The sequence below is a fragment of the Alligator sinensis genome, unplaced genomic scaffold (genome assembly GCF_000455745.1).
Source record: "Alligator sinensis unplaced genomic scaffold, ASM45574v1 scaffold262_1, whole genome shotgun sequence".
Classification (NCBI taxonomy): domain Eukaryota; kingdom Metazoa; phylum Chordata; order Crocodylia; family Alligatoridae; genus Alligator; species Alligator sinensis.
In genome coordinates, this window is record NW_005841904.1 from 1,715,716 (window position 1) to 1,741,676 (window position 25,961).

The window sequence follows — 25,961 nt, forward strand, 5'->3', positions numbered from 1 at the left end:
GGAGCCCAAAACTGGATGCAGTACTCCAGCTGTGGCTTCACTAAGGCCGAGTACAGGGGGAGAATGACGTCCTGGGATTTGCTTCAGAAGCATCTATGGATGCAAGCCAGCGTTTTGGTCGCTTTACTAGCTGCAGCATCGCATTGCAGGCTCATGTTCATCTTGTGGTCAATGATGACCCCCAGCATCATGTGCTTATGTTGTAGCATAAGCACATGAGTTATATTAACCTAGCACCTGTTCTATTCCTATGCATCCCCTGCTGCCTTGACATGCTGCAGTTTCTTTGCTGTAAATTAATTTGCATGGAAGTTATCATCAGTTTTCTAATATTTTCAAGAAATTCCATTTTTAAATCAAGAAAAAGTTTGCCATATTTTATTGACTAGAGTGGTGTATTATTTAAAAAATTACTCAAAAAGGAAGCAACCAGTCAGATCTTCTGGTGATAGAGAGAAAAATTACATAAGGACAGAAACTTTCATATGCACAAGATACTAGACTTTTTCAGATACTTATAGAATAAATCCTTTTATTAACACTTTTAAGGCTCATTAATTGAAAAGTCATTATTTAACTTTTTAATAATAACATTTTTGAAGGCAGTACAATAACACTGCATTTCACACTGGTAGTCAGAAGAAAAACCCTGGGCATGTCCAAATGAGCAAGGACATTTGGTTCCCTGGGGGCAACTAGTGGTGGTGCACCTTGAGGGTCTTACCTGGGGTCTCAGGGCTGCAGTAGTGGCGATTCTGCCACACAGAGCCTGGCCAGCAGCCAGAGCATGGCTCCAGGAGGCCCAGCTCCACTTTTGAGTGGCATGCTCTGCTTGTGTGTGCACCCTTACTGCACAGAGAACATCTAAATGTGTGGTAAGTGGCACCACAGACGTGTTTGCAGCACCACATACCGCAAAGCTGCACTCATCTGGATGCAGCCCCTGTGTTTAAATTATGTCAAATCTGAAGACCATCACAACCAAACCCAGCAGATCAGAATTAAAGCTAGTGGTTTGTTCTTAACTCACAATAATGTTAAGAAGGACATCATGAATTCCGTAAAAAAAACAGTCTTAATATGAAGCAATAATGTCTCACAAAATTTCATTTAAAAATTACTCAAGAAAACAAGAAGTGTGTGAATACTCATATATTTTTTTTATTACAATTCAAAACTTGCCAGATGCATTTTGTTTTAAAATTGATAAAATTGTTCATGAAGTTTCAACTAGGAGAAAAATTTTATAGCATTGTAAACCCACACTATGAAACTTTCTAATAGGAAGGCTGACAAGACCATTAAGTCTGGCTGGTCTAATAAAAATAAGGAATAGCTTATGTTATACACAGTTCATAGTCCCAAACCCTGTTACTTGGGACCTGGCAGCTGTTGGCTGCATCCCCAGCTGTCTAAATGTGGCCAGCAGTTTCTGGGTTGGGGCTCCAGGCATGGAGGGGTGGGGGACACAGGGCATGCTACAACTGTGGGCGGGTTCATGCTTCTGCACCTGGAGCCTGGCGGGTTGGGGCATGCTAAAACTTCAGGCAGGTGGACTCTGGCCATGTGGGGCGGGGGCAGCATGTGGCTTCCACACTGTTCACAGCTCCAGGAGGGAGGGAAGGAGGGACACAGAGCAGGAGGGACACAGATGTGGCCCTTGACAGGTCACCAAAACTCATTAAGTGGCCTGCCAGCCCAAATAATTGCCCACCCCTGCTCTAAGGTGCAACCCTGCTCTGTTTTCTGCCTGACTCAAGCAACCACCGGTGTGATATGCGTCTTTTAACTATACCTACAACATACATACCAACAGGTGCTACTGAGGATTTTGGCCAGATTCATAAAAATATGCCACTGTGTATTTGTAAACTTGCTACAACCATAAATACTCACATAAAAACAACTTTTCAGAATTGCATGCATATCATGGCCCTCTATGAATGGAATATAAGACATACACATTTTCATATCAGTCCTCTTTAATGTCAAATTGTTTCTTGCTGGGAGTTCCATTTTCATTAGCGCATGTATAGGACCTACTTAAATCAAGGAGGCATGTGGCTGATTTCGTGGGCAGATCACAGGGCTGGCAGGATTTATCATGGTGCCCTCCCACACCTCTGATTGGCTGAGGGGCCCTGGTGCCCTACCCCTTGGTGCTGATTAATGGAGTGGGATGGAGCCACACAATAGGCAGCCCTCTCAGGCAATCATCAGCAAGGGGCGTGGGGCAGCAGCCATCTTGGCTGCTCCCCTTTGTACCAGCAGCCCCCTTTTCTCCTTCTACACCAGCCATGAATACTAGAGGCTCCCACTGGGGAGGCAGCATTTTAGTTTTAGTAAGTTTTTCTTTTTCTCCCCAGATGTTGCAGACATTGCCCAATTTCACAATTTCTGCAAAATCCACAAAATCGTGAATTGAATAGGTCCTTACAAATGTACTACATTACAAATGGATACTTGTCATGACTATAGGTCCAACCCTGCCAGCCTGTACAGAGGCAGGACTGAATTCAGAAACAGGAATATTTAGGAAGAGCTTTAAAAAAGAGTCCATTCATAATGAATCTGGGATTCACACAGACTAGCTGTGAACATAGTCTGTTGTTTAATTTTCTGTTCCAGTTAATAGAATAGTAAACGAACCTAAGACTTTGTCTTCAGGCAGGAGATTACAGAAATGTAATAATTATTTATTACTTATCCATGCCTCTCTAGTCCTTTGAAAGTGATCATTTAAATAGCTACACCTACCTCTTATTGTACTTATGTGGTACAAAAAGTTCAAAGTAAAAATGAATGGAAATCCCTAGATTAAAAAATATCTTACTTTTGGGAGGAATTCAGAATCACAAACCACACCCAGCTCTGAAAAACATCACCTGAGTCTGATTTTGCCATGAGTTGAGCCAGAACAATGGACTCAAATGCTCCTTACCAACAGGGAATTCAAACTCTTATCCAAATTTTGAAGTTAGTTCCAGAGTTTCTAAAAGAACTAGTCATAGAAAACAATTTTGCTACCAACAGTGATCCTACTGATTCCATACAATAAACAAAGAGATAGCAAATAGATTTTTTACAAGCTTCATTGATGACATCCTTTTAAAATGTAGTTGTGTTATTTACAATTCATCTTTATGACAAGGACAAGCCTTTGTGGTACACTGGCCATAGTCACTGGGCTTGACCATCATCCATGCAAACTTGCACATATGGTCTTTGTTGCAGTCCTTTTGCCAGTATATAACATTCCTGCGATTTAGATTTGCTCCAGCACAAGCATCGTACCACCAGCCTCCACCTGGAATGCCATTGTACTCTAGTTTAGCACAATTCTGAAAATAGTTATCATTATCTCTGTCTTTGGTTGTGAATTTCTGGTTGTCATGGAGATAAGCTTCTGTGTCCTGCGTCAGAGCATCCATAGCATTTCCTTTGTATAGACCAACCCTTATCCTGTATTGAGACTCTTCATTTTCAATGTAGAATGGGTCATACTCTCCCCATTTGATTTCAGCATTTAAGTCTACGAGTTTGACTCTAAGTGTATATGGCCTTGAACTGCTGGTTAACTGATGCATGTATTCATTCCCTAACCAGTAATTGTCATGAACTGAGCCAAAACCACATTTGTAATCCTGCCAAGTCCTATCAAAATCCACAGTACTATTGGCTGTAATGTGCTGGATTACTGTCCAGCCACCATCTTGCATATTACAGTAGACAACAATAGGATCTTTCATTGGCTGAATAACATAAAGACCATCTTTGGAGTTTCTTTCAGAGCGTTGAAAAATCTCGTAACAATCCCTTGGATATTCTAAATAGAGGAAAAAAAAGGTATGTTTCAAATAATTATTTGCTTAATTAGTAATTTCTAAATAGTTGACTGCACCCTGCAGAATGTATGAATGTTTGTTCCATCGATATCTGACCAGAACATACTGAGCGCATCTACATGAGATGCTAGGGCAAAGTAGCATTGGAAGGCACACACTGTGACACCTATGCTACTGTGCAGTAGCAATGAGTACCTACTGCACACTAGGATCGGAAATGACCCATGCGCTGCTGGGATTGTGCAGTAACAGCTGTTACTGTGCACTCATTTAGTACTTACTTTAGCAAGTACTAAATAACTGTGCAGTAACTACTGCGCAGTCAGGGACACATGTAGATGTGCCCACTGTGGCCATATACTGATGTCAGACAACAGCAAGATGTGGCCCTTTGTTCCTTGTATTTGGTACCATCGCTCTGACCAGAAGTTAGCAAGAAATCAGTACTATAAAACAGGAAAACAAATGGAAATATATTTCTTTTTTCTTCATCTCATGTATCACAATCTTCAGGCTGACAGGTTATTTATGTAGTGGGAAAACTTGGGCAAAATACAAGTGGTAGAAAGGCCTTGGGTGTACACCGAGGTATATTTTCAGTGTAAGTTTTTGTTGTAAATCATTCATGGAGCCATAAAAAGACCTTTGATTACACTCATACTGTTTTCAAGCAGTTCTAAGAACCAAGGTATAGTTTTTGAGCTAACTCTGGGACTGCTAAAAAGCCAGCATTGATATATATAATCAATTCCTCTTTTGTCAAGATAAGCATTACTTAGTGTCTATATCATTATATGGTGACTCAGTCATGAATTGGAACTGTACTGTACTTCACTGCTCTGCTATTTTTCTATGAATAATATTGAAAGGAAACCCATTACATTATTTAATATTTATATTATATTCAGTGAAATACTTAACAAATTGACAATCTGTATGAGAAAAATGCCTATGGATCACTAGTAATTGACTACAACAGTTCCAGGGTTTTCTGTCCTCCGCTGGCTTTTTACTATGCAGTTTTGACAATGATTGATAGGAATTAGGGTGCAGTGTATAGAACTGAATTGGTTATTATGAAATTGAGTATTCTACTTCTGGGAAACTAAGCTAGTTCAAGTGAGCCATGTTTTCATGTTCAGGAGAGCCACACACTCATGTTTTTCAGAGTCTTAAACAGAACAAATCTTACCACAGCAAAAATGTTAAGGTTGCAGTTTAAAAAGGCTTTCCTGTTGCCAAAGTCTCTACAGATATATGTCCTTGACAATCCTAGTATAGCATACAGCTATGGGCCTTGTTTCAGAGAAGTATATGGAAGAGAGTTCATATAGCTTGTTTAGTGGTACTGACACTTCCTTATCTCTGCTGGAAATATCTCACTTAATACATGTAGGGTTGTATTTGCCTCTTTCCCAGCAGCAAAAACTTCCTAAGCTGTCTGTAAGCAGCAGTCCTGGGCTGCCCCTTTACAAGTCAGTACCTTCATGTAGGAAGTGCAGCTTTGGTTGCCAAAGGACCATGCCCCCCCGAGCCTGGCCTGATCCACTCCTAGCCCCAAGCTAGGGAAGCTAGAGACAAGAAGCCTCTGCCTGGCAGAGGCTTTTGCTTGGCCACCTCATGCCTGTTTCCAACCTCCCTGCCTGCGAACCTGGAAATGCAGGTACGGCCCCACCAGGCCAGGACGAGGGGCGAAAGGGGGCTGGGAGCATGGCGTGCGCTATGTAGCTGGACTGGTCCCACACGCTACAGGAGTTCAGGAGCTGTGCACTGTGGGTCTGGGTGGGGCTAGCCCTGCACCCTGCACCATGTGTGGCTGGAGACTAGGGTGGGAGTGCGGGGACCTGCACACTGTGGGGCCGGGCAGGGCTGGCTCTGCTCACTGCCACTACATGCAGATCCAGGGACTTGCACAGTCCAGGAACTCTGAGGATCCCCCTACACACACACCCACACCCTCCCACACACTCCACCCCCACCATAACCCCCCACACACCCACACCATCCCACAGCCCTCACACACACTCCCACACACCCCACTCCCCACCATACCCCCAAGTATACCCACACCCTCCCACATCCTGCACATACAGTCCCACCCCCACTTTACATACAGCCACATACTCTGCATCCACACCCTACCAAACACAATACACTAGAGTAATACTGTATTTTGAGATATTATGCAATCGCCTCTAGCTACACTATGCAAACACACATAAATCAGGACCAAAATATTTTAAAAATAAAATTAAAATAAGTTATAGTAGATGTTTGATTTTTTTTTTTTTTTTTAGTATATGATTTTTTTTCTAGTTTCAAGATGGCAGCCCCCCTACCTCCTTCTCAAAAGGAGTACTTCTGGGGCAAGGGGAGGGACTTCAAGTGGCAAAGGTCAGGGGTTAGGGGTGGGACTTCTGGTCCCAAGATGGCGACCGGGGGTGGGGCACCTGTCAAGGGGCAGGCCTACCCTTGTGGCCCTCGACAGCTCACCAAAACTTGTTAAGCGGCCCTCCAGCTGAAATAATGGTCCACCCCTGGCCTAAATACTTTAATGACTCAAGTCCTCAGATACTACAGGTGACAGAAAAATCACACAGTAAAGCCTTATAAAATAAAATAGCACATGTACCTCCCCCTACATATCCTTCTTTGGAGTACCTTTCTCATTGTTGTTACCCAGTTTCTCGTAGCCTCTTTGAGGGAGAAGATGGGCATTAGCAAGCACCACAGCCTCTTCAGCACTTGTCAACACATCACATTTAAAGAGGAATAGAAGAATAAATCCCAGTGAACTTTTCAGCTTCATCTTTCCTCTCAGTCAGTCCCTCTGCAGAAATACACACCAAAAATATAACACAGACTGGCATTTCAAATTAAAAGATTTATTACTTGCAGAAAGAAACCCTTGGAGGATAAAAAGAAGCACCTGCTTTCAACATATCCAGTCTCTGCCAAAATTAGCTTTTCCCCTCTCACACTCCTCCCTTTCTTAATGCATCAGATTGCATTTCTGAGGGATGATGTTTCTGATGTGTAGCACTGTGTCCTGTCATTGTGTCTCATCTTGTTACTTTGTACCGGATCAGTCAACGTGACATAACACAATTTTGTATGTGATAAAAACTGATGGAAAATAATGTAATGGCAAAGTTTCAATTTAGAAAGCACAGCTCACATTGATCAGATCTGATGCTTGTTACTTCCCTGAACCTGATCTGGAATGAAACTGGGGACCAGAAGGAAGAACTAGTGCATGCAAAATACTAGCTTCTCTAACTGTCTACAGATAAAACTGTACTACATAGTTTACCAACTATTGCGATTGCCATGAGGCATCCTAGAGTTTACTTTCATGCAGCTGCAATACTATTTCCATAAATTTCCATTCTCAGCTGTAGATAACAGTTCAGATTGGTTGAGGCCAGGTAAAGAAAATCAGCTCACAGAATAAAAAAAAAGCAAAAGCACACCGCTTCAGCGAAGTCTTCCATAAAGAAAACCACAAGGATTTATTGAAGACAGTTAAATATGTTCAATTAAAATTGAATTACTTATTCCCCTCTCCTTAGATTATGGGTCCTATATTAACAATTGTCAAACAGTGTGAAGTACTGGAGAGTTTGGTCTTATTATTGAACTAAAAGCTATGGTCCTCTCGTAGGCAAATACCCACTAACGTCAACAGGAGTTCCTACTTCAATAGCAGCTTTGATTGAATATGTGTAACAAAAGTTTCCTATACTCAAGAAGGATAAATTTACTGCAACTGAACTCAGTCAGTGGCTGGGCTCCCTGTTAAAAGCTCTAATGAAGGCAAAACATAGGAGTTCTAGAAGCCTTTCTGATCAGTGCAAGAGTGCGAAATTTCTTCTCTTTCCAGCAGCAGGATAGACTCCCCATAGTCCATCACAATTCTCCTTAGATTAGGTGCAGACATTACACTTTTTCCCAGCATAAGTGCTGGGAAACTGGTCTAAACCTAACAGTACACAAGACTGGCACACACAGACTGGTTTAAAAATGGCAGAACCGGGTCTAAGATAGACCTGGATCAGTGTGCACTCAATTAATTTAGGTTAGACTAGGGAATCAAACTTCTGTACCAGATTCCCCATCAATTCATGTTAGATCACTGTCCACCAGTATCTGAGGCACTGTTGCACCCCCTCACTAACTCCCCCTCACAGGCAGCTGTGCTATCACTTGCCCCATGCTCAGCTGCTCCAGCTGAGCGCTCAGCTGGCCCTGCCCTTAGTCTCTTAGAGCCAAGTCAATACAGTGGCTGCTGATGATGGAGTCAGGGGGAAGGGGTGCTTGGCCATGCCCTGCAGCCCAGTTGGGCTCCCTGGGGCTGTGCCCACTCATGGGGCATAGGGGTCCCTGGGTGCGTGGGTGTGTGGGAGCCCACCCAGGGACCACCTTGACCCCTGTGAGTGACCACAGCCACAGGGAACATAACTGGGCTGCAGGGGATAGGTGAGCATGTGTCTCCAGTGCCTGACTACAGCTGACATGTCAGTGGCTAATGATGACAAGGGGAGAGGGAGGAAGGGGTGCTTGGTCATGCTGCTTGGGGCTGTGTCCACTCACAGGGGTATGGGAGTCCCTAGGTGGGTGTGTAGGAGCCCACTGAGACCCCCCCACCCATACCCTGCATGACTGGGACCAGGGAGCACAGCCAGGCTGCAGGGGATGGGTGAACTGTCTGCAGACAACAGATGTCTGTGGTGGATGATGGGGGAGAGAGGACATGCTTCCCCATGTCCAGGAGCCAATCGGGGGTGGCCCAGCTAATCAGCTGCACTCGGGTGTGCTCAGCAATCTCCGGCAGCCTGGGGAGCCCATTGGGAGATGTGCAGGAGCTCTCCCAACCTGCCAGCCTTGGCCAGTGCAGGCAGCCTGTGTGCCCCTCACACCAAAAGGCAAACTTGTGGTCTGTTCACTCCCAAACTAGCCTACACCATTTACAAAAAGCCATGTAAGTTTGACTGGTTCACCGCAGGCTTTTTGAACATCTATACTTAGCAGTAATGTTTTAAGCAGAAACAGAACCTGATAAGTGAGATTCAGAGAATGCTTTGAGATTCCAAAGTGAAAAATTATTGACCACGTTTTTAAAAAAGTGCATAAAATAAATCAATGCTATAAAATTCAGGCCTGCAAAATGAATTATTTTTTAAAATATCAATAAATTGTATACTTGTCATACAGAGTCAGAGTAAAATGTATAATTTTCCACTCTGTTCCAAACTACTTGCCATTGTGCTGATTGACTATTACCAATACAACATCCTATTATATGTGGAACTGTCTGAAGTCAGTTGTTTGACATCAGTGTCTTAATGAACTGGAAAATTACCTCCAGCAAAACTCAACCCTTAAAAAACTAAAAGCAGGCAGCTCCATGGTATGTTCATTTTTCCACTGTCATGCATCCCTTTCCCTGAAAGTTTTCTTCTGTCTTTAAATTAAAAATAAGTTTAATTAAAACCCATAGCCCAAACACCCCTGTGACTGGAAAACTCAGACAGGGATCCAAATTTTGCCTTTGGCCCTGTACCTATCATGAACTCAGCCAAACTCCTAGTTCCAAATGCTTCTTACCCATTTCTTCAGCTTTTGAATGTTAATCTTTTATTTCCTTCCCATATTTACAGTGCACACTGGGACTATTTACTGGCCCTCTTCAAATCTTGGAGAAAGCTTTTTATTATGAATTATTAAGAAAAGATCTAGAGAAAAGAACACCAGGCACGCAGCTTACCTCTTCCTTCAGGCAGCTTGCTTCTCCCTTCAAGTGAATCTTGAAAAATAAATAGAGCACACAAATAAATGAGCTAATTATTTGGAACTGTACTTTGCCTGCTGCTGAAGTCCAGGTGAACAACTCCACCTCAGCTCCATATCACAAAGTTGGAAGGCAAGCAAAAGTGCATCTTTCTGATCTTAATCTGAGTGGACTGGTGGACTTTATTCTGACACATCACACTTACAAGTATGTATGTATGAACTATAATGCACAAAGTTTCACAATAAGGTTTGAAACATCACTGTCTTTAATAAATTGAAATCTTTGTAATTAGTGAGTGTATGCAGTGATGGAGAACAGTAGACACTTGGGATCCAATTCAGCAAAGCATTTAAGTGCTTAACTATAAGCACTGAAGCAACAGATAGCAAAGCACTTAGAGATCTGTTTCATTTAATAGAATCACAGAATCCTAGAAAATTAGGGTTGGAAGGGACCTCAGGAGGTCATCTAGACCAACCCCCTGCTCAAAGCAGGACCATCCCCAACTAGATCATCTCAGCTAGGGCTTTGTCAAGCCAGGCCTTAAAAACCTCCAAGGATGGAGATTCCACCTTGTTTTTAGGTAACCTGTTCCAGTGCTTCACCACCCTCCTGGTAAGAGAGTTTTTCCTAATATCCAGCTTAAACCTCCTTAAACCTTTAAAGCAGTCCTTTATTTTCCATTGACTTCAGGGAATGAGGCAACATTTTAAAAATAAAGAAGTGTTTCATCTTTAGCTTTATATTCTATTTTATTTGAAATGTCAAGAGATAAATTCATTAAAGATAAAATCTAAATTGAAAGAATTAACCATTGGTCTCACTCTATTCTGTCTCTCCTGTATCCCTTCTATCTTAAGATGAAGTTACACAGTACATTTAGACCATACTAAGGACACTTAAACCACAAGCATCCACATATTTAAGCTCATTAACTCATGCTATGTGCCCTCTGAGCATCTCAAAGTTATACCACTTCAGGCAAGTTAACTCTGAGCCATGCTACCTAGTTTGTATTAGGTTACCTTCAGTCCGCTCCACAGAGATAAAATGAGCAATTTGCAATCCTCCAGCATCCCTATATACACCTCTCCTTGCCCACCCCCCAGCCTGCCCACCAGAGCAGGGATAAAGCCCAGGTGTCCTGGTTCTTTGCTGTGCTCCAACCCTCTAGTAGCAAGTCAGAGCTGTGCAGACAAGAAATTATATTAATGCTTAATGTGCGACTGCTCACAGCATGTTTTAAGTTTAACACTGCTTAACATTGCATAACTTTAATATGGTCTGAGTGCAATGTGTAACTTCACCCTTAAATTAAGCACTCACCCATACAGGCTTTTGCATGTCCTTATTTCTGCCAGCCTAATGATCTCCTTATTCCTGTACAGAGGACTAGTCCAAGGTCTATGTAGCATATTAAGTCCTATGTAAGCCCTCTTCTGAGGACTTTGGCTAGTTTACTTGAATGAAGATTTTCTATTTCAGTATTCACAACCCAGATATCATTATCAACTTTCTTTCATACACTTACCTATTAAGAAAAATATGTAAAAGATTTGGTTCAGGAAAAGATGGCTTATTTTTGCATTTAAGAATCATTAAAGCTGTCTTTTTGCAAGGATTTAACAAATATTTGGTTAACTTCCTATTAGTGCTAAGTTTTATAAACATGGACTTAAACATGCATATGAAAGGGCAACCTCTTAGCTTAGTAATTAATAAACTCTCAGTATGAATAAAAGGGATAGAGTGAGCAAACGAAGCCCCGGGAGAGGATGGGATTTGGTACCTTCCTAGCTTATTTACTCCAGATTTACCCTAAAATTCTTTGCAATGACTCTAGTCCCAAATCATCCAGCAAAGACAATTTGGGCCACTTCTTTCTTTGTTGCGTGTCCCTTCTCATCCTACGTCTGTCAGGATTTCTGGCTTCTCTAGTCATTTCGCATTTCTCTGCTTTTCTACATTTTGTGACGTAGATTTTGTCAAACATTGTTGTTTTTCCTGCCTTCCTCCAAGTTGGCAAGGCAGAAGTTAAGTGGGAAGTACTGATACTTTTAATGAGGGGGGCATGGTTTCTCCTTCCTCTTAGAGAAGAAACCATTCCCATATACAAAAAGCTAGTCAAAATGAATGAAATTTCCTTCTATCTGTATCAAATCTTGGCTGGATAAGTTTTGATAACACTATCCAAGGTAATACCCATTTCTGAAAATGATATATTAATTGTGATTTAGGATTATCCTGTTTACTAGCATGTTTCAATTTCTGACTATATATTTTAGTTAGCTACTGATATATTTTAAGTAAACCATTACTATATTGACATACTACCCACCTCATGTTAATAAATCTAATTAATCTCATAATTGAGTTGTTATATATTTCTTCTCCATAGGGTACATGGAGGTTTAATTTACTCTTCCAATCTTATTTGGCTTTACACAGGCTATGAAAGAAAAATGACTCATATTTTAGTTATTTCCCCTCTGCAACTCTTTCACAGAAAGTCTTAGGACCAAGTTCTGTCTTCGGTTCAACACTATGAGGTCTGCCTCTGAAGCTGATGAAATCCAGCTGGGATGGGTCAAATAATTGCTTCAACATGCTCAATCTAGCTGCAAATAATAGCTGAATAAGACAGTACAAATGTCTTACCAATTTTCAATTTCTTTGTAACCCAGACTTATTTAGTTCTACACTTACGGAAGAAGGGCTGCCACAGGGATAAATTTACATAGAAAAATGAAGGTGTCATTGTAATACACAGCAAGGGGTATACTTCTGCTGGCTTTATCAAGCTTGGATGCTGGCAATAGGAAAAAACATGATGGTATGGGCTCCATATATGGACAGCATAGTAGGTGGGTGAACTCCTTGCACTGGGCCTGGTGGAAAAAGTTACTTGGAGAATCGATATTCTCTGGTTGAGAATCTGAACCTGGATGTTAATTAGAGTGAAAGTGAAGGAGGTCAAGCTTCAAAATGAGTTGCAACTAGTGAAGGGCATACAGGGTAATACAAAATGTGCAATGGAACTCCTACCCCATTACATGAATGGGGAGGGAGTCCAGGGCCTGCTGGCCAGCCCCAGCCCCTTGAACAGACATAGAAAGGCAAAAGGGGGTCTTAAATAAAATGGTCACCTGCCCCAAGAGCAAGCAGTGATTGGCAGGCCTGGGGCAGAAATAGAAGGTAAAGTGACCCAAGGAGGGACTCATAAGCCCAGGGCCTGGCCCATAAGGGGCAGTCTGGCTGTAGGAGCTGCAGGAGGGAAAGCTCAAGGGATGAGTTGATCCAGACTGCCTACAGAAGGACTTTGTGCTATAGAAGAGTGGAAGAAACCCAGCACCTCAACCAGCAAGAAATAAGTGCCTTGAGTCTTTGTATTGGGACTACTGTGGGGTGAGATTAACTCTGACTTTGTGTTTCAGGACTGGTTGCTTGTGTTTTTATTTATGTTTCTACCAGAGGATCAGGTCTGGCTGCAATGGGAGGACTGGAAGCCAAAAGGTGCTACAGGAACACCCAGCACAGGGCATTTCCTGGGCCAGAAGCCTGGTGGGTGGTCTGGGGCAGAAACCCAAGCACTGCAGAACGAGGACTGCTGCCAGAGGACTAAATATCTGGGTAGCAGAGACTGAGGGGGTGCAGGCCTGGAGCCCTGAAGAGTGCAGCCAGAGAACCAAGGACCCAGAGTCTGAAAGGCAAGCTGTGGCCTGGGCGCTTGGGGTTCTGGTGAAGCGAACCCTGGACAGAAAAACCCAGCTAGATTAGAGTGGACCCAGGGCCAGGGGGGCCTCAGCCCAGACAAGGATCTACCCCAAAACCCATTCCTGCCTCCTAGGGTCAGCCTCCCTCTAAAATGATGACATTAAGATGTAGCAGGTGAGATAAACAGTAGGAGATGGAGCCTGAGGGACCAGAGATATCCAGGTGGTGAGCCAGGCAGAAGTTGTTGCTCCAGCATTGGGTACTTCACAGTAAGCATTAGATGCAAGAGAAAGACAAAAGGAAATGTAGGCCTATCACTTAATGGGAAAGGAGAGCAAATAATTGACACAGAGAAGGCTGAAGTATACCATGCCTTTTTGTTCCAATCTTCATAAAGCATGGTTAATTTTGACAATGTCCTTAAAGCAGTTGACATCAATAAGGGGATAGGAGCAGAATAAGTAAAGTATAGTACACGTTAAAAAAAATTAGTTAGATCTATTCAAGAAGTTTGGCCTGATGAATTTCACCCACGAATACTTAAAAATGTAGCCAAAACAATCCTTGAATCATTGAAGGATAGGGGAAGTCCAGACATAGTCCCGATCTTTAAAAAAATTAGCAAAAAGGAAGATCTAGAGATTTATAGCTCTATAAATCAGCCCAACTTTCATACCTATAACAGTGTTAGAACCAAATATTAAACAATCAGTTTATAAGCACTAATAAACACTAATTAGGTAGAAAAAAAGATGTACTTCTGGATTTATCAAGAAAAGGTCATAAGAAATCATTCTAATTTCCTTCTCTGACAGAGTATGTCGTAGTAGCTAAGGGAGAAGTAATTGCGATATGTCTTTACTTAAGTATGGATTTTGATGTGTGCCTTAAACTGCTTTATTGGAGGTGCTTAAACAGGTTAGCCCAGGGGTTCTCAACCTTTGTAGATTTGAGGCACCCTTTGGAAAATGCCAGCTTTGTTTTGACACTTTTTTTTGCCTACAGAAAAATAATTAGTCAGTTTTTCTGTTGCAAAGAACTCAAAGACCACAACTATAGATATCTATTTGAAATCTCTGGGTTTATCTTGTGAATCATTTTTGTAAACCTAACAGTGCTAACATTGTGTGGCAACCCTTAGAAGGATCTTTAGACATGCTGTGGCACCCTGTTTGAGAATCACTGGGTTAGACACATGGACTGCTTGCAGACTTTAATAAAAAAAAACAAAAACAATGGTGCTGTACCTTAAACTCCATGCACTCCTGCGCAGAGACTACCACATGCCCAGAAGAGGCAGTGAGCATTAGGTGGCCCCAGCTCACCTGATGCCTGTATAGATTGGGTGCTTTAGTGGGGCTTGTTTGGCACTTTTAACTAATAGCTGATTGAATCAGCTTTAGATAAAAGTGAAAGCCCCACTGAAGTGCCCAATCTATAGACACTGCAGAGCTGGGACCAGCTAATACAATGCTTCATCTGGTAAAGTGTTTTTTGGGTTTTTTTACTGTCCGCAAGCAGCCATAGCTGTCTGGTATAATCTGAAAACACTTGCCCTGACCTGGAGATATTAGATGGTCTAGATGTCCCTTCTAGCCCACATTTTTTTTTTGTTTCGATATCTAGCATAGTTTGTGGAATCAGAGGCATCAGGCTTCATTACTGAAGATCATTTACGTTAGTGATCAGCAAGATTTTTAGCCTGTGGGCTGGAGTAACCCAGTGTGAGCTAGAGGTTGGTAGGCAGCAGGAACTAGGACCCAGCTGCTGCCACCATTGCTTTTCGCTGTGGTGGCAGGAGGGAGTACCTACAGCTGGCACATGGAGAGCACCCATGCCTGGTGCTTTTCCTCATGGAAGCATGGGAAAGCAACTGCTGCTGTCCACCTCCCACCACCAAATGCTGCTGAAGCCCCACATCCACAGGCCAGATCCAGCCTATGGGCTGTAGTTTGTCAATCCCTGATTTGTAATTATTAATGATTTATTAATAATTATGATTGATATGTTCAGTGCTGACAAACTATTTGGCACCACACAAGAAATAAACATTAATACAATCCATGAGTCCAAACATCTTGCAATATAATTAGCCTCATCCTGTAACCTTTCTACATGAGTGCAGTCCTACTGAGATTCATAAAAAGCAGAATCACAATCAGCATTTTCTAATGCTTTGGAACAGTTTTGGACTTTCATCACACTTCACCATGAACTAAAATTGGGCTACAGATGCTGTTTCTCCATGGATTTTGAAGCTAGTAGATTCTGAAGTATTTTGAATATCAAGTTTTAGTTCAGACCACTACAAAGCAGGAAACTTATCTGCTAAATTTGGGGCAAATTTAGAGTTGTATTTTGCAACCCTGAAGGTAGGAAACCATCTAGCTTGTGTTTCTGGCTCATTTCTACTACAATCAGATTTACAGATTGTATTTCACAATGATATAAATTATATCCTCTCCATGTGTTAGCAGCACTTTTACAGTTATTGTTCATATGAGATGGTTGCAAGGAAAACACACACAGACCACAATAATTAGTCACATAAAGTAAATGATTTGGTAAATACTGACAGTATTTATCAATAGTTTTATTCACTAGATAGTTCTAAACAGAATACTACAAAAAGGTATTTAACAAATAAATTACTGGTTGAAAAATAATGCAGACTGAACTGAAACTGTGGACTCAAATAACTTCATACTTCAGGAAAGTTAATTTCTGGTGCCAAATGTTGTGGCTCAAGTCCTTGTCTATTAGAAACCCTCTTGTTCGATCTTATGACTTAGAGGTAGTATGTTCTTCCTGCCTATACTACTGAAGCTTAGGCATATCTTGGACATGCCATACTAAGGTTCCTAGGTGATGGTTACTTGGAGGAAGCTGCCAGTTGCCTTGCAGGAGAAAAGTGTTGTAAATTGCTGCTAAGAGAGGACACAAAATTATGGTGAAAGCAGTGCTGGCTTCTGGCAGATGTTACATTTATCATGTGATTAAAATGTTAATACCTCATTTGGACTAGGTGTAGAGCTTTGTTCAATAGCTGGGATTAGTACTTCCACTATCATAATTCAGAAGGAAAATTCCATTTCAATCTTCCTTGGAAAGCAGCACCGTGTAACGCAGTGGGGTCCTCAGATGAAAGGAACCATATATGCAAAATGTTAATACTGTTCTAAAATTAAGGTAATATCAGGGTTTTTTGCTTGCCAAAACAGGGGAATTTAAAAAAAAAAAATAATACATGACCTACTCATTCTTTTGTTGTACTGGCAATTTTTTGCCACTGGCTACTTATAACTCTTATACTCTTTGTAAAAGAGTTAAGGAAAACTTTTAAAAAGATCCAGCACTAGTTTAAGTTTCTTGTTAAAATTAATGGCGTATAGGAATAAAGCAAGCAAGCAGTTATGTTTACAATTTACAAGAATATAGGCTACCACAGAAACACCAGAGACAATTTTATATTTCAAACTTCTATTGATAAACTGTTTTAATATTCAAAGTAAAACATCCTATTGTTGTAGAAATATACCTGCCTTTTCATAGCTTACTTGAACTTGTAACTTGGAACACAAAAAGAAATATTAGGCAACGAAGTGTGCAGACACAAACTATGGGCAAAATATTAAAAATGCATGAAGTAGTATTAGGCAAAATGAACTCCAATTTAAAGCAAAAATGGTGTTTAAATCATGATGGCAATTAGTCTTTGAAAACATAATTGTTTCCTATCAAGAGTGCAGATGAGAGAGGACAAAGTTTAGCCATAAAAAATATGAATGGTTGTCATCTACCACATTAGCAGTAATCTATTCAACTGTAGTAGTAGAGTACCTAGTGAGATCCAAAGGATCTATTTGGCCTAGCATATAAAAGAGAAACTCATAACTGGCTAAGCAGGTAAGAGAATATACAGGTTTTCTACAAAACCTGCCTTTTTTCTAATAATACTGGGTGTGTCTACACACCAATATAAGCAGACTTGAATTTAATGTGCATTAAACTAATGTGGATTAAGAGGGTTTTAGCAGATGTCTACACATGGTGGGACTTAGCAGCTCCCTCCTTACCCACCCTGCCTCCCTGCGCCAGGGCTGCCCCTGCCCCTGCTAGCGATGACCAGTGCCCCGCACTCCTGCTGGCCATGGTGCTGGCCCTGCTGGTCCCAGCAGGCAACTATCTCCCCCACCCGGGCCCTGGGAGAACCGTGCACCTGTCATTGGGGGCCAGGTTACCATCTGTGAGAGGCCCTGGCCAACCCCCTCCTTCTGCACTCCCCACTCCAGCCTGCCAGCTCTGCCACTCACAAACAACTCCCTGCCCACCCACAGCACCACTCTCAGGACATGCACACAGTTGAACAAAAAAACCCACTTTACCTTCGCAACACCTGCCCCCATTCCCTCCCCCTTCCCACCTCAAAAAACACTGCCTGCCTGCCCCTGGCACCACCCACCCCACCCACCAACAATAAAAAAACCCACTTACGAGTGGCAAACTATACAGAGAGCAGCCCAGCCCTGGAGGAGGAGAGGCTCCCAGCCAGGAGCCCTGGGGCTGGCCTCTGGCTGGCCCCCTAGTGGCTGGGCAGACCCAGGACTAAATTATCTGTACTAATGCAAAGTAACGTGTCTACACATGCATTAATCTGCATTAACTAATCCCACTTAAATTTGATACTGGGTTTGGGCAGGTATCAAACTTAGCTCACATAGCCTAAAATTGCCATTTTTAAGCTGCATTAAGGGTGTGCATGTGTAGATGTGTCCCTAATGTGGCTTAAATTGGGCTAATCTGCATTAAATGACCACATGTAGGCATGCCCACTGAGTGTAAAATGTAAAGGAGGCAGAATTCCTCATTACTTTCTTCTCTTTTCCTACATTAACTATTGAAGAGGGGTGTCACATGTAGCGTGGCAGCAGAAATAGGTTGAGAATAATATGTGACCCTTGGTGTTGCCTACTGGTATAGCAAAATTTTGGATAAAGGCTGTTTGTGGTTTTTTTTATTTAAAAGTTGGAATAAAGACCTTCCTACAATTAGTGTTTTAAACAAATGTTACATGAATTATGGTTGATTCTGCAGAATCCTTTCCGTGTCTTTCTTGGTGTATTCATATTGACTTCAATAACAAAATAAGCTTCAAACACTAATAAAGAAAGCATAGAAAGCCAGCCTGCTCAGATGACCTGTTAGCATTAGTAATGTACCCAATAATAACTGGTTGCTATTATGAAAGACATGACTGTGCTACTGATATAGATAATTACTTCTGCCAGCACCATATATTGTCAGAGCAGTTCAAACAAGGCCCATGTAATCTGTATAAAGTGCAAAGTAATCCATTCTCAAGTCCACTTCTAATTTTAGTTTATCAGGAAACTGGACCCAATATCAAACATATACATTCTTTTGCAAGCAGCCAGGATGTATTGAACTACTTGAACTTTACCTTCTAAATTATCAGCCAGGTACTTGGACAGGTGAGGGGAAAGCATGGAAAGCAACCCTGAACATGCAATCTGCCTAAATGAAAAATTCCTTCCTGCCCACAAAGAGATACCTAACTGGCAATGGCCACAACAGACCCAAGAACCTGGTGCAACTTTGATCCCAGGTATATGAGCTATTGCGCTGGGTACATAATGGGATCTTAGCAACGTGTCCTTCTTATGGGTGCATGGAAATCAATAGTGTTATACTTGTAGCAGAATGAGAAACAGGAGAGCTCTGCGTCCCTCTCCCACCCCTAGCTGTTCCCTCCAGCATTACAGGAAACAGAGACTGCCGGCAGCTGGGTGAAAGAGACAACCCAGCCCGGAGTGGACCTGAGGGAAGCCTCAGGTGCAGCCGATTAGCTAAGGGGCAGCTGATTATCAGTTGGTGAAGAGGCCAGCAGATTGGCCGCTGGGAGTGCCGGTGGGATGATAAGAAGCAGCTGGGGAAGCTGGAAGGAGGTGTGGGGGAAAAAAGAGAAAGTGAAGCTGCTTGGTTACAACACTCCTGGACAGGGAAGAGGAATACAGAGACTCCTGTTCTTTCTGTTGTGATTATTTTTCATTGTATTACCAGTGGTTTGTGGGGGGAGTGAAGGGGAGGTGGAGCTCCCAGCCATTGGGCCCTGCTCAGATTCACAGGAAACTGAGTTGGCAAACTTGGCCATCCCTTAAAGGGGCAGCCCCTAATTTTGAACTGTGTTGTGGCCTATACCTTTCCAGAGTGTAAATCTTGCCTATAAAGAGATCACAAGTCATTCAAGGTGAACTGCCTCCCATTCTATAGATTACACTCTTAACATCAAGTTGTAGCAGGCGAGTAGATACTATAGGCAGCAACATACCTAGGACAAGTCTGGCCTCGGGTGTCCAGTTAAGGGGAGCACCCTGACACTGCCACAATACTCTACTCTACATGCCTCCCAGTATGCTAAGGTATCCCCCAATCCCCTTGAGGAAGAGGGACAGTGGAAAAGCAAATCCTAAACATATTCAGAGAACCTTCATGCCTCTGCTGACCCAAAGTACCTTCACCTCTGAAGCTGTGGAGTTTTGCATTCTGATGTATAACTTAAAGGCACTCCCTTTAAATAGTCTCCCATTATTCCTTTTTCTTCCATAATATTCAGCATGAATAAATTTCACTCACCTTTATGCTGCTGCTCTTCTGGTATTTCCCCATTCTTAAGTATTAAAGTGAGGTTACAGTTAGAATGGCTAATCATTATGATTAAATAATAATATGTGAGGCCATCTTTTGTATTTTCATTATCACATAAACTTAACTGGATGGCAAAAGCCTTTGTTTAATTTTTATTCCTGGTAGCTCTCAACCAATATAGCTTGAAAGGATAAACTGGACTACAGTCTGTTTTGTTCATTGCCAATCAAATAGTTAACCAAATTCCAATAGCACAGAAAACCCTTTTGTCATTACACCTCTACAACAACATCAACAACAAAGGTTGCACCAATTCTCTCAAATTACGGTCCCAGTAAAACATATTAATCAGGCAGATTAGTGGGTAGATTCTGGTCTGAAGAATCTGTGATAGGACTTAAATCACAGCTTGTTTTTTTTTTTTTTGTAGCACTGGAAATTCAAAGGCAAAAGAAAATCAACTTGCATACTTAGCAAGCCTACTATGGAGTGGTTAAGACGGAACAAGCTTGGAATAACAAAATGTAATTTCTAGTCACTTTTCTGAGTGAAGCTACACTTTTAAAGGTTATTTTTAGAGCTCAAAGATTTAACACACACCAGGTTTAAAAATATTACATATGAATATCAAATATTAGCTATAAACATAAATATAAACCAAATATCAAATGCACTTCAAATATTGCATATAGATACAAAATAACATGTTCAACTACAAACATCTGAAATTATTAGAACAGAAACAATTTTGAAAATCTAATTTATTTTTCACCACTTATGCAGTTTACATTCTGTATTTTTCTTAGTTTGGACTATGTAAAATACTAGTGAGTTTTACATTTAAGTGCATTTCTAGATAGTCACATTGAGGCTGGCATGCAAGGATATAAGGTTAGACCACAGATACTGAGCTAAATTGTGCCATTTAGACAGAGTCTTTACCTTGGGGCACAATCTGTTTCAGAGGGACTAGATACGGATACTATTTACCTTTACCATGGTATAATCTGTTTACCCCTCGGCATGTGGAGGGCATGGGCAAAACTTCTGCTTTCCCTTCGTTCCTTTTGATGTGTACCACCAGAAAGCAATAGTTCTTATATCCTCCTCAGTGGATTGACTTTAACTGAGAGACATTCAGGGCCAGATCCCACTCCACCTATTAAATATTTAAGTTCAGTCTTATTCTACTTAAGTCCCTGAAAAATTGTTGTAACAAGAAGATCCTTCCCTTCCTCCCCACCATTTTTTGTGACTTAGCATTAAGGCTAAAGCGGATCTAACTGCATGCCTTGTTTGCTTTAGTGACATTGGCAGAGTGGATTAGAACAGGGGTGGGAAAAATGGTGGATCCAACCAGCATCCAGACTCCATTTCCCAGCAGCCCCTGCTCACATCGTTGCAACCAGTTTCCATGAAGACCCCGGTAGTGGCAGTGGCATGACAGCGTGGGGCCAGGGTTCCCATAGAGACTGGACTCAGCAGTGCTGGCAGGGTGTATGGCTGGGGCTGGGGATCTTGCAGCGGTAACAACATGGTCCAGAGCCAGGGCAGAGGTGCTGGGGCCGGTTTCTATGGATACCCTAGCCCTGCACTGTCATGGTGCTGCTGCGACTGGGGGTCTCCATGGAAACTGGGCACAGCTGTGTGGGCAGGGGCTGCTAGGAAATGGAGTCTGCCACAGGCTCGAGACAGTTCACGAGCTGGATTCTGCCCGCCCCTGGATTAGAATCATACTTAAATAACTAATATGTAGCATGGGATCCAGCCCACAGCAATGAGGCTGGCTCATTTAATTGTTCTCATTGTACGCCCCTGCAGACTTGCACAATATTGTTCTAAGATTTAAATATTTTTTTTTTGCAGATCCCCAAATTTGGATCAAATTTTATCTGAGATTGAAAGAGTTTAAAGGGTCAATCTTTCTCAAATTCATGCATTATTTCCCTCACTTGACAAACAGATTTTTCCCCTGTGTTTGTGCTTTGAGAACCTAAGTCTCCCCTATTATTTTTGAATGACACTTTGCATTAGAACATATTCTCTGATTAGTCTATCTGAAACTAAAAAATATCTACGTCTTTCTTTATTTAATCTCTCTCCTAACGTGTTAGCTATGTGATTAATTATTCCAAGTCTATATTCACCGTCACACCATTCACTGAGTAATTCCAGTCACAATACATGCCCTTACAACAGAATGGAATGAGAAGTAACATCATTGAGAGTTTGCTGCTCATTTTTAGCCTTTCTTGACTTTTTGTTTTTGGCCTTTTCTGTCGCTTAGAATCAAAAATACTAGGGGACCCAACTGAGTAATTAGTATCACATAAGACTTTTAATTTATCATTTCAAAAATTTTTGCACATACTGCTTTGGAGAGTTTGAAACCTGGGGATGTAAGATTAAGGTTATCTAGGATGTATTATTGACATGCTGATAATTCTTTTTAGTACCTTAAAAAACAATCTTGCTGTTATCTGTCATAACCCAAAGGTATGATTTTGTGCGCGCTTCGGCACTAGAATTATACCCGCTAAATTGCAGCTTCGTTGCACGGTGGAGTTTTCTGCTGCAGAGGAGAACCCCGGTGCAAGGGAGAATTTCCTGCCAATTTGTAGCTTCCTTTGCAGGATGCATTGCTCAAGTTGCAAGAGAAATGCACGGTGCAAAGGAGTTCCCGCCACCCGCATGCAAATTTGTTCCCCGCTATTGGCTAAATCTAAATTATTCCCACGCGGCAGCTAATGATTGGCCTGCTAGCCGTATAAGAGGCTTGAGCGGTTTCTGCCCAAGCCGAAGAGGACTCCACATCCATCTCGTGGGGACTCTGGGTACACGGCAAGGTAACAGAAACCCTGTGTGAGATTCAGAGGAGTTTGGCCACCTGATCCATCGCCCACCTTTTTCCGTCTTCGAGTGATAATTTTTATAGGACGTATCTACGAAGTTTCTATTTTGGTGGCGCGCTTGTCCAGGGCATCCGGAGCTCTGTTTCCGTGGAGCCTAGCAAACTCCACGTGATTGTTCGTGTTGTTTTGTCTGTAACCGCAACTCAAGCAAGTTTTCCAGCCTGCACCGCAACCATCTCCGGTGTAAGTAAACAATCTTTAAATCTACCATTACGAGTCCGTGCCTAATTCTAGCGTGTCGCACGTTCTCTCCACCCCCACGTGCCCAGGCTGCTGGCCACAGCCCGCGCAGAGCACAAAAAGGGCCCGGCTCGCGCCCGGCCCGCACATTATCCAGCAAAAACAGTGAATTTTAGCTCTGCAGCCACCAAACTTTAAGCAAATCTACCCTTATTGCAGGCTACGCAGAGTTTTGTTTATTGTTACTCAAGGTTTCTACTTTATGACCGATCACATTCTAATTAGGGAAGAGAGAAAATTTTAGTTTGGTTTGTGCAGAGGCGTATATCCAAGGCAATGTGTGTTAGCCTCAGCATATAAAGTTTGGAGACTCACACTGCAAAAGGGTAGCCAGAGAGGTTTTAACTGAATTAGGACCTTATGTGATTTGAGGCTTAAGATGACCGTATAATTATTTTTGCTAATAAATTTAGACTAGAATTATTTATTAACATTACAGAGAAAGAGACATCGGTTTTAAATGTATTTTTATAAATTATACATATATGCTAAGTGGTGGGTGAGTGCATATTTTATAAATGATTCATAAATTATATGACGTGTAGCAGAGAACTAAAGAAACACCATGGAGTTGAAGCTAGTCAATACAATAAAGAAAAATTAGCACATGGTAATATATGTAGCTCTGATTCCATCAGCAAAGCTTTTGTGGTTTTACAAACACTTTTTATTTTCTTTTATGCTTTTCTTCCATTCCTTAGTGTGTGAAAATTACATGCAAACAATAAAAAGAAAAAGATTGTAAACAAAAAAAAAAGTGGAAAGTGGATTATGAAAAGAAAAACCTCTAAAAGCCTGATCAAGCTCACAAAAAGTAAACAAAAAATCCCTCATTTTCCAGTTATCGTAATTGCAGATGTTATTTGTAACTGTAACTGGAAAACAAGCTTAACAATTGTGATTTTTTTAATATTTTAAGCTAGCAGTGTCGCATGAACAAAGGCAGGCAAATACATAGATAAAACAATACAAAAATGGCTGCTAATAGTGATTCAGTTTAAGAGATACAATTTTGACTTCTGTATTTTTGATGCTTATTAATTTTTTTCCTACTAACTCTTTGAATACGACTCCTAAGTCTCATGCACTTCAGTGACAATTTATGCATTACATATTTATAGTTCTAAAAACAATTAAGATATCACAATTATATGAATAATTCCTTTTTTACTTCTTAAAAGTCCTACTTTGTGTAGGAATAAATGGAAATTCAAGATGCTAGTTTTTATCATCAATCTATTGCATACAATTCTTAGCAGTCACAGTCCCATTACGCACTGAGGTTGAAAATTTCAAAGTCTTAGGAATTTAGACCAGCTTTTACTAAATTAAAAGGGATGTATATCTAAATTGCCTCAACTGAACTGGAAATCTCAGCCTGTGGTTAAAGGGTTAATTTTATACTATGCAAAATGTGAAAACTGTAATAGGTATTAATTTGTATAGCATGAGAAACTAAGCCTACACATTTATTAGTTTTTCTATTGTGCTCTGTCGTATTATCTGGCAACATATTTATGAATGAATTTATCCCTACAAATACCTGTATGAGGTAGGAAAAATTTATCACATATTACAGATAAGGAACCAAATCATAGAAACCCCATATAGTTTGTACAAAGCTGTGCAACAAGGCACAGAACATTAATTTCCTGAACCACGGCGCCCCACCTCTGACCACAACCACCCATCCTCTTTGAAGAATTTACAAGCAATCTTCAGGGAACCCTCCGAGGTAGATAAAAGTATTCACACCCCCCATTTTACAGATTAGTTGAGGGGCAACCACAAATATTTTCATTATTTAAATCCCAGTAAGATAAAAATAACAGCATAAACATTTACAGTTTGACCTTGTATCCGGAGAGTAGAAACATCACAGGTGAATTACTGGGCAAAATCATTTCGTGTTCCCAAAACTCACTCCTCACTAACATCCAGGCCAGGCGTGGGCAATTATTTCAGGTGGAGGGCTGCTTACTGAGTTTTGGCAAGCCATCAAGGGCCACATGACAGGCAGCCAAGGGCAGATAATTGTAATATAATAAAATATTAATTTTTTAAATTTTTTAGGGACCTTGCAGGCCAGATAGAATGGCCTGGTGGGCCGCATCTGGGCCATCCCTGATCCAGGCCCTCTTTAATACATCCAAGATGCTTTGGGAACAGTATCAACAGAAACATCACCCTTTTTTATTTTTTCCCCTATGTAAAAAAATCAGAAACTCCGCTCAGTCATTAAGATGATGCCAAAAAAAGAACACTGGCTTTGCATCTTACTCTGAAGAGAGGATGAAATATTTGGTAGAAGAATCTCCATATCCCCGCAACTCCCAACGTAAGAGTACTGGTATTGCAAGTTATACTCTGCATTCTGTCAGCTGAGCATCATAGTTGAAGGAAGCTATCACTTGAGGTTACAGAGCAACAGGCAGTCCTTGAGATAGCTGCATCACAGCCTATGAAAGAACTTGTAAATGAGGGTCAGGACTTAAAACTAGACAACAGATAAAGAGCACAAAGACCTGCAGTAGTATTCTTAGCTCAGTAGGCAAGCTGATATACATTTCACCTATAGTAACTGTGTACAGGATAGGGTTTTCTGGAAGGATGTTATGTCCATATGGAACAAGCTTCTGTCAGGTGGCTTTTAGGACCAGCCTGTCAAAGCATGTTGGTAACCACTGTGAGCTAGGACCATATCTCATTTGATGCAAAAGGACACCAACTTCAGGTCAATTGTGGATTACAAAATATATTATTTGCCACTGATGCAATCTAAACTGGTTC

General features: G+C 41.4%; 1 protein-coding gene across 3 annotated transcripts in view; it reads right to left on the bottom strand.

Annotated features, from left to right (window-relative positions):
* Positions 1 to 1,105: 1,105 nt before the first annotated feature.
* LOC112549403 (fibrinogen-like protein 1-like protein) overlaps positions 1,106 to 25,961 on the bottom strand; it is a 27,509-nt gene continuing 2,653 nt past the window's right edge. Inside the window, exons 2-4 of one of the 3 annotated variants that reach the window (XM_025197737.1) lie at positions 9,613 to 9,651; positions 6,507 to 6,675; positions 1,106 to 3,826 (exon numbers count right to left, since the gene is read on the bottom strand). In XM_025197737.1, coding sequence (XP_025053522.1) covers positions 3,129 to 3,826; positions 6,507 to 6,654 — 846 coding nt within the window. In that variant the 5' untranslated portion in view covers positions 6,655 to 6,675; positions 9,613 to 9,651 and the 3' untranslated portion in view covers positions 1,106 to 3,128. Of the gene's footprint in view, positions 3,827 to 6,506; positions 6,676 to 9,612; positions 9,652 to 16,364; positions 17,749 to 25,961 lie in introns of those variants that run through there. The other 2 variants (XM_025197739.1, XM_025197738.1) reach the window with 2 other exon arrangements.